This window comes from Vigna angularis, chromosome 10 (genome assembly GCF_016808095.1).
Source record: "Vigna angularis cultivar LongXiaoDou No.4 chromosome 10, ASM1680809v1, whole genome shotgun sequence".
Classification (NCBI taxonomy): Eukaryota; Viridiplantae; Streptophyta; class Magnoliopsida; order Fabales; family Fabaceae; genus Vigna; species Vigna angularis.
In genome coordinates this window covers 10,948,405-10,957,863 of record NC_068979.1, presented here as the reverse complement: position 1 = coordinate 10,957,863, position 9,459 = coordinate 10,948,405, and the positions used below count along the sequence as shown (strand labels likewise).

The 9,459-nt window shown below is 43.7% G+C and overlaps 1 protein-coding gene across 1 annotated transcript; it reads right to left on the bottom strand.

Moving 5' to 3' along the window:
* Positions 1–8,066: 8,066 nt before the first annotated feature.
* LOC108334845 (uncharacterized) lies at positions 8,067–8,753 on the bottom strand. The gene has a single exon (XM_017570778.1). It carries the CDS (start codon positions 8,751–8,753, stop codon positions 8,067–8,069), a length of 687 nt encoding a protein of 228 aa, XP_017426267.1.
* Between the last annotated feature and the right edge of the window lie 706 nt (positions 8,754–9,459).

Sequence of the window (9,459 nt, the reverse complement as noted above, 5' to 3'; positions counted from 1 at the left end):
CTGCAACTATCAGCTTGAAAAGATACTAAAACACTATGAGGTGAAACATAAAGTTGCTTCCCCATATCATCCTCAAACCAATGGGCAAGCAGAAGTATCAAATAGAGAAATCAAAAGGATTCTTGAGAAAACTGTTTCTTCTTCAAGGAAGGATTGGTCATTAAAGCTGGATGATGCTCTGTGGGCTTACAGGACTGCAATGAAAACACCTGTTGGGATGACTCCCTTTCAACTAGTCTATGGCAAATCTTGTCATTTACCGGTGGAGATGGAACATAAAGCTTATTGGGCCCTGAAGTTTTTGAACTTTGACTCTACCTTGTCTGCAGAAAGGAGGAAGCTGCAATTACAGGAGTTGGAAGAAATGAGATTGACAGCTTATGATAACTCCAAGAATTACAAAGAGAAGGTCAAGTTATATCATGACAAAAAGCTCTTAAAGAGAGAGTTTCAACCTGGCCAACAAGTTCTCCTTTTCAATTCTAGATTCAAGATCTTTCAAGGAAAGTTGAAGTCAAAGTGGTCCGGACCCTTCACCATCAAGGAGGTAAAACCTCATGGAGCAATCGAATTGGTTGACCCTACTTCAGATGATCCAGCAAGAAGTTGGGTGGTTAATGGGCAGAGATTGAAACATTACATGGGTGGTGAGATCCAACGTCTCACCACAATCATCCACCTCTCTGACCCTTGAGCTTAATGGTGTCAAGCTAATGACGTTAAACAAGCGCTTACTGGGAGGCAACCCAGCTTTCTAACCTTTTCTCTTGTTTGTTTTTAATTGTTGAGTGTTGTTTGATTGTATGTTTTAATGTGTAGTGTGTTGTCTTTGTTTTAAACCATGCTTGGGTGAAGAACAACCAAGGTGATTTGTAGAGTTGATTGTTAAATATGTGAAGGCTATAGTGAATTGATGTGAATAGAAGATGTGAAACTGTTTTGGCTATTTTCTGGGCTGTTTTTACTTGATTTCAAATTACCTTACTCAAGCCATTAGCCAAAAATGTTGCCTAACTTGTGGAATTGTAAAGTTTTGAAAGAATGACTTCAATTTGCAACTTGAATGCTCAAATTCAATTCCTTGGGTTTTGAACAAGTTTGTTTAATAATAATTTAAGATTCTGGAGCATCTCAAGTGATTTGAAGTTCAAATTCACAAAAACCCGAGTTAGGTAGCTTGGAAATCAGTTTCTGCATAATCTGCAGAAACGCACGCCCGGCGCCTCCTACACTAGAGGGCGCCTGGCGCCAGATCGTCCAGCCTGACCATCCCTTCTCTGATTCAGCATCTGGCTGGGTCACGATCCCACGCCCGGCGCCGCATGACCTAGCAGGCGCCCGGCGCGACTTCTGCAGCAGATTTTTTTCATTTAAGTCTGAGTTTACAGTGGGCTTGGCCCATCAAATTCTTTTAACCCCACACTCACCCTAACACTCCTCTCAGTTCCTAAACTCCTCACACACACTATCACTCCTTCTAATCCTTCCCCACTTCACGGCCTCATCTACTTCTTCACTCTCCACCACCACACTCACTCTGCTGCACCCATTGCTCATCTCTCGGGCCATCTCAATCCAAGCACTCCCCAAATTCAAAAGTCTCAAAATCTAGTTAATCATCTTCTCTGCATATCAAGTAGGTTGTTCACTCTTTACTATGGCCATAATTTTCGCAATGCCTAATCTTGGTTGTTTAGCATTTAGAAGTTTTGATTTTGACCTAGGGTAGTTTAATTTCAGTTCAATTTGAGTGTTATTTGTGATAGCTGCTGGTTAGGACTCAAATTCTTGCTTTCATTGTCAGATTCGAACACACACACACAATCACAGTGGCTGGAATGCAGAATCTGGGTTTTCCCCAATTCTGCATGTCGCGCCAGGCGCCTGCAGGCTGTGCGGCGCCGGGCGCGACTTTCCCTGCCCAGCTTTGATGTTCATTTTTGTGTGTCCTGCAGCTTTTGTGTTTTGTTTCATTGTTGTTTTTGTTGAATTTTTGACTGAGTTGTGATTATATCTGTGTTTGACCTTTATTAAAGTGGCAAAAGTGTGTTGATTCATTGTGTTTTGCTTGTGCCTTGGCTTTTGATGATTTGTTTTCCCTGAATTATGCATCATTACATCATTTAAACTCAATCTCATACACTCAAACTGAGCCAGCAGCTGAGAAGCCAAAAAGCTTGAATCTGCATAACATGCTGTCACGCCCGGCGCCTACTAACTTGTGCGGCGCCCGGCGTGACCACCTCTGACAGCAACCAGAATTTTTGTGGTTTTGCTGCTTTGGCTTCATTTCTTCACTGATCAGGGCTTTTCTTTGATATGTTTTGAACGTGTGGGTTGTGTGCATACCATTGAAAGCATTTGGTACATCATGATGTAAGCTAATGATGAATTTACTCATGAATCTAAACGCATTTATCTTCTTGAACTCTACCTTATTTTGCAGTTATGGCTTCTTCATCTGGGTCCAAGAGGATTAAGACTACTGCTGGTCTAAGGGAAAACAGAAGGAAAGAGAAGATATACTCTGATATCTTCTTAACCAAGGACCATAAGAAGCACTTCTCCAATGTCCAGAACAGAAAACTTTTGATGGAGAGGAAAGTCACCCTTCTACCTCAAGATGTGCCAGACTTCTCCAATGAGATTATGGAGAGGCAATGGAGCCATTTAACCACATACCCAGAACCTGCCAATATAGCCATTGTCCAGGAATTCTATGCCAACGCCAAATCCTTCTCTCCGGACACAGAACCCTTCTGGAGTTATGTGCGTGGTCAGCGGATTTCATTCGATGCTGACACTATAAATGAGTTCCTCAACACGGAGTGGGAAGATGATGATGAGATATGTGGCTACGCCGAGTTGATGGCGACTGAGCTAGACCATGAGGAGATTGAGCAAGCCTTATGTATTACAGGAGGCACATTCCAAAGAAATAGGCAGCAACAACCTCTTCATATCAAGAGGGTACACCTCAGTTCTCTCAGCCGTCTATGGATGCCTCTGGTGCATTCCAACATTTCACCGTGCACACATGTCTCTGATGTCACGGTTAACAGAGCTGTCATCTTATATGCTATTCTCACTGGACGCTCTGTAAACTTGGGGAAACTAATAGCTAATGAGATACGCAACTGTGCGAATTCAACCAAAGCTCCCCTTGGACATCCGTCTCTGATCACACATCTCTGCAAGCAAGAAGGAGTAGACACTACTATCCCACCGTTCGAGCATCCCAGGAAACTGATTGATATGGGGTATTATACCCAATTTTGTTTGGATGCAGATGATGGAGTTGCCAGCCCACCACCGAGATCGCCGAGGAGACATGCCAGACAGCGACCTATTCCTCGACGTCCTCCACCACCACCATCACCTCCAGCTGATCCTTCACAGATGACAGACTCGAGCCTTGCATTGATTAATGCAAAATTGGAGGCGGTGAATCGGATTGGCCAGGCGCATGCAGAGATGATGAGGCATGTTTATGCAGCATCCCATCCCGGTTTCATGACATCGGAGCAATACAGCACCTTCGTTGCTTGGCCTGGGGACCAGTCTTTTCCTGCTGGGGGGGTAGACCTCAGGCTGGCACTGCTGCTATGGATGAGGATGACGATGACGACGAGGAGGAGGACGATGACGCAGTAGACGAGGACGAGGACTCAGACTGACTGATGGCCATCACAGCAAGAGTCGTTTTTTATTTATTTTTCTTCTGTTTTCAGTCGTTATTTTACTTTTAGGTTCTTTAAATTTTTGAACATAAACATCTTTTATGCATTTGGTTTGACAGTATGAGTTGATGTGTGAAAATCTGGTTGTCATGCTTTCTGTATGTGATTGAACGTGTGGAAATAGCTTATTTGATTGAGCATTGATTGTTGATGTGTTCACTGAGTTATGTTAATGCTTGGGGAGTCGATTGCAGTCAAAATTCATGACATTGTGTTTAGCAGAGTATGGAATCTTAATTAACAGGGTGAGATTTAGTGCCTCATAATTTTTTGCTATGTGATTGCTATCATACTAGATCACAATTGACTTTGCCTGAGTTTCTAAGATTTGAACTATCTACTTGCTTGTTGTATTTGATCAAGGCATTCTTTTCTCACCTTACATACTTTAGCCATTCAACCACAAATGTAAAAAGATCTTTCCTCTTTGTACCTTAAGCTTATTGAAAATTCCCTAAACTTTTCTACCTTGAGCTGAATAGAACATGCATTTGCATTACAGGAGAATAGTCCAAGTTCGGGGGGAAAATATGGTGTATTGAGAAAAAGACAAAGATGATGGAAAAGTAAGAAAAAGAGAATAAGAAAAGAGCTTAATGAAAAACAGTTGGGTATAAGTTTGAAATTGGTAATAGTACATGAGGAACAAAAAGAGAAGTTTATATGCATGAAGTGAATTACTTAATCTCTCAGCTCAAGATCCTTTGAATTCCAGAAAAATCATGATTCTTTCTTAGCCCAATCACAATACTAGCCAAACAAAGTCCTTGTGTTATCAACTTGCTTGTGATGTGTTGGTTTTGATTGAAACGAAAGGCAAAGTTAAATTGTGTGATATTATGACTGCAGAGTGAGCGTTATACACCCCTATACACCAGTGCATTTGAGTGAAACACTTTCCAGGTGAGGATTGATTCCATACATCAAGTGAAACACTCTGTCATGCTTGTTGATTTCTTTTGCACCCTTTGCATTGTGACCATAATTGTTTATAGGTGAACACCTCTGTTGTGCTTGATTGATGACAGCTGTATATATCCATTATGTTCTTTCTATTAGATGCTAACGCAGGCTTTTCACTTCTTGAACTTAAAGGATATCTCAAATTTGAAACCAATGCATTTGAATGTTTGTTTTCTAGAATAGTTTACCATTTGCTTGAGGACAAGCAAGGTTCTAAGTTTGGGGGAGTTGATAATGACCAATTTTACTTCATTATCCAACATCAAATTGATGGAAATTGTCAACTCTTCCTTTACTTCTAGTCTTGTTTAACTCATTTTCTTGTTATTTGTATGTGATCACATCATTAGTTGTAATTAGCCCTTTTTGATGGCTAATCCCCATTCAAAGAAGCTGGGAGAAGCTACCCACCAAAGAACATTACCAAAACCCAAGAAATGAGAGAAGAGTAGCTGAAAAGAGGAAGAACCCAGGCTGCTGCAGAGAGTCACGCCTGGCGCCTACTGACCTAGGCGGCGCCGGGCGTGACAATGCTGACCGAGAGCGCGCCTGGCGCCTGTCTGTCAGGCCGCCGGGCGCCACCTTTGCTGATGTGGCAGAAACAGCTTATTTAGTTCTGGAACGCGAAGGGGTGGGTATCTTTGGCAGCCCAGACGTGATTTCTACACCTTAGAGTAGCTGGAGGCGATCTTGGAGCTGTGGAAACACTTCTCCTTCCACCTTGGGTCTTCTCACTTCTTCCATTTCATCAATTTGTAAGATCAAGCTCTCCATGACAATGGAGAGCTAGTTTCATTATTGTTGGGGATTGATGTAATCACGGATCTTTTGTGCTAATTACAGTTGAATTGATTGATTATATGTCTATTCCATTGATTTCTAGTGTTTAATTCCTTCTCTTAAAGCTTGTGATGTTGTGTTCCACCATTGCATGATTCTAGGGTTTGCTTGATATTGGGAAATGTTGTGTAAATCTGGAATTGGATTAAATACCTAAGGGAAATTGTATCTAGGGATAGAACTTGGACCTTTGGTTGTCTTAAATCTCAACTCCTAAAGCGGATGAACTTGTTAAAGTTTCTAAGGAATTAGAGTTTAAGAAGTAAGTCTAGGCTCTTTCTACCAAGGGATTGGGTTGGAGTAATTTAGTTGATTGACTTTGGTTAATTAATGGAAAGAAAGTGAATTGTTGCACAAAAGTGAAGTAGATGAGATCATATCCCCAATAATACCATTTCATACCATTTCTAATCACTCGCATTTCTAGCGTTTAAGTTATCAAAGATCAACTTTTATCATTCTTGCATTATCTTTAATTTAATTGCATGAAAATCCCAAAAAAACATGGAATCATTCTTTAGTCTAAATTAGTTAGATATTATACGATTGTTTAGGACACGAGTCTCTTGGGAAACGATATCCGGTCTTACCGGTTTATTACTTGAACGATTTGGTACACTTGCCGAAGTCTCAACAAGTACCTCCGAACCACTCCTTCTTCTTCTTAGCTGGCAGGTATGAATCTTCAACCCCGCAACGTAGCATTCCCTAGCGGTCTTCTGATCCGCCCAGACAGTACAGATTATCCCTTTGTCCGAGGGATACTTCATCATGAGGTAGGGGTGGAAACAATCGCCCCGAAAGCGTTGAGGCATGGTCGGCCTAGCAAGACATTGTATGAGGTGTTGGCTTCCACCAGCAAGTATCTAACCCTCTTCTCCTCGCTATGCCGACCAGTTCCCAATCTTTTGCGCAAATCCACATACCCTCGAGTGTCTACCCTCTCGCCTGCAAAGCCTACTGATGGCATATGCCCTAACCATGGTTAAGCATACTTAAGAAGAGTTGGATTCATCTATGAAAGGTGGGTCCGAGCTCTAATCATCATGAGCCATCAACATGTTCTTAGTACAATTGTGTGTATTTTAGACCTTGTATTAAGGGTCAAACAGTATAGTATTTAATTTTAGGCCTTGTATTAAGGGCTAAGTATTGTATGGTTTGTAATCTTATTTTTAAAGAGTGTGTCCCACCATGGGACATGATGGCCACATGGCAAGCTCTTAAGTGAAGAGTTTTTCTTAAGAAGGAAGTGACCATGTGTCATTTTCTAAGTGGAGAAACTCTTACTAAAGTGGATTGCCATATGTCACTATAAGAGTGGAGAAACTTTGCAAAAATGGATTGTCACATGGCACTTTAAGAGTGGAGGAACTTTGCAAAAGTGGATTGCCACATGCTACTTCAAGAGTGGAGAAGACTTTACAAAAGTGGATTGCCACATGGCACTCTAAGAGTGGAGAAACTTTGTAAGAGTGGATTGCCACATGTCTCTTTAAGAGTGGGTAGTTTTAGGGTTTATTGTCTACTTTGGAGACACCTTTCTCTATAAATAGAAGGGTCTCCTTTCTTGTAAAATCACTTGATGAATTTGAATGTTATTATGCCAAAATGTGTGCAAACATATCTTGTCTCAAGTCAAGGCTAGAGCATCCCATGAGGTCCCTCTAACCACCCTTCTCTAGAGTTGGCCCAACCTCTTCGGAGATCCATCAAACACCTCCATCCTACCACAAATACTCACCAAAAACCTCACCAAAATTGTGAGCCCACCATCATATCCATCGCTTCCGCACAAATTCCACCTCCATAGCTTCATCTTCGCGCTTTGGCCCAACCTAGCTCGAGCAGGACGCTATCACCTACAATCTACTCGTTGTAGGGAATGATCAGGTCCTCTAATATATCCATCTGTTGGAAATTCTTCCAGTAGAGGATGTTCACCGAGCTTCCTTGATCCACCAGGACTTTGCTCACACCGTATCGAGCGATCTCCATCGTTATCACCATCGGATCGTCCTGGTCGGGATCAGATGCATGGAAGTCTTCATCTGAAAACATAATGGGGGGGCATCGTCCGCCGGGGCTTGTCCATTGAGTGAACAGACTGTAACGCCCGCACATGATGCTTCCGGGCGAATGAAAAAGATCCTCCTCTAGCAAAACCGCCAGATATTGTATTGATGTGTCCCCGCAGGGGACGGTCGTGGCTCCTGCTACGACTTCTGCTTCGTCGCCTTTCCGACCAAGAACGGTCGGCTTGATTGTTTTTGGTTCTTCCATGTCTCTCGGGTTTCCTAGGGCTGGTCCGCCTTGGACTGGGTCGATCTATGAACGCATGGGGACGGTCAACACGCACATACTTTTTCAGTTGCCCTGCACGAATTAGCTCTTCAATTTTGTCCTTCAGGGTTACACACTCCTCTGTAGTGTGGCACATGTTCTTGTGGTACACACAATGTTTATTTCCATCCGCCCCCTGCAGAGTGGGTCGCTTCATAGGATCCGGGATCAATTCCGCGCTTAACGCTTCTCGGAAAATCTTCTCCTGGGGGCGTTCAATGGGGTGTACTGCTGGAATTGGGGGCCCCGGGGCGGTTCTCTCTGTCTGAACCCCCCAGGCTTCCCAACCTGACCACCCGACTTTCCTCCGTCTGTCCTCTCTCCCTTGTTTTCCTGCTTCTGCTTCTTATAGGATAGCTTCATTTCCTCCACCCTTATTTCATCACCCGCCCTTTCCCGTATCTCTTCCATGGTCTTGGGCGCCCGTCGACAGATGTTGTCTTTAAACAGTTCAGGTTTGATGGCGGGAAGGATGTAATATAGGGACAGTTCCGAGCTTAAGCCCTTCACTCGTCGGACGATTTTCTGATAGCGATCCATGAACGCTCTTAGTGTTTCTTCCTTTCTTTGCTTCAGGGTGACCAACTCGAAGACCGTCAGGTCATGAGTACTGCTGCTGGCAAACTGCCGGTTGAACAAATGTTGCAAGCCGGCAAAGTTCTCAATGGAATTGGGAGGGAGTGAGTTAAACCATTCAAGCACTTCCCCCTCCAAAGATAATGAGAATGCTCGACACCAAATGGCGTCATTGCCCGTTCGGAACGCCATTGCGTTCGAAAAGGTTTTGTTGTGGGCCTCCGGGTCCGTAGTTCCGTCGTATATTTTGAACTGAGGTGGGACAAACTGTTTCGATATTTGGACGTCCATGATTTCTTGCATGAAGGGGAGTAATACGTCGACGAGGACTCGGTCTTCACTACCAACTGCTTGTCCTTCGCGCCACTCTCCGCGTGCACGGATTTAGCCTTGCTACCCTTGACCTCCAGCTTCGTGGGTCTCCACATTTTGTCCGGCCCACTGCTATGTTCGGTCTGGTCCTCCATGGCGGCCTTGCCTCTCTCCTTGGTATTCTCTTACTCTCCCCTTTCTCCTACGCCCTCTCAGGCAAGGCGCGCCGAACACTCAGCTCGGACGGCCATGACCTCCTCCTCATGACGATGTTGCATCTCCTCCATCTTCTGCTGCAGTATACGAATCATCTCTACCGGGTCATCCATACTCATGTTTCTCGTGGTCACCATTGGGTTTTTAAGTAACTCGGCCCCACGGTGGGCGCCAAAATGTTTCGGTTATTTGGGACTAAGTTACCTAATGCCTCTACAATTTGTCCTCTGGTCCACTTGCCGTCCGGTCACGCTCCAAGCTCTGCTGTCTACTCCTATCGTCCGAGGGGAACCTGTCAAAGATTCTCCGATGCCAAAGTCATTACGGAAACTGTTGGCGATTTTGATGAAACAGTAATGAATGCGTAGTAAATGCAACCTACCTACCACTCACCTTTGACATGTATTTATAGTTTTTGTTATGGGCTTGGGATTAGTGAATAGTTAATCACGGCCTAAACTCGGCCCAA

Coding starts and splice junctions, on each gene's coding strand:
- LOC108334845 (XM_017570778.1), bottom strand. CDS start 8,753: ATGGACGTCCAAATATCGAAACAGTTTGTCCCACCTCAGTTCAAAATA.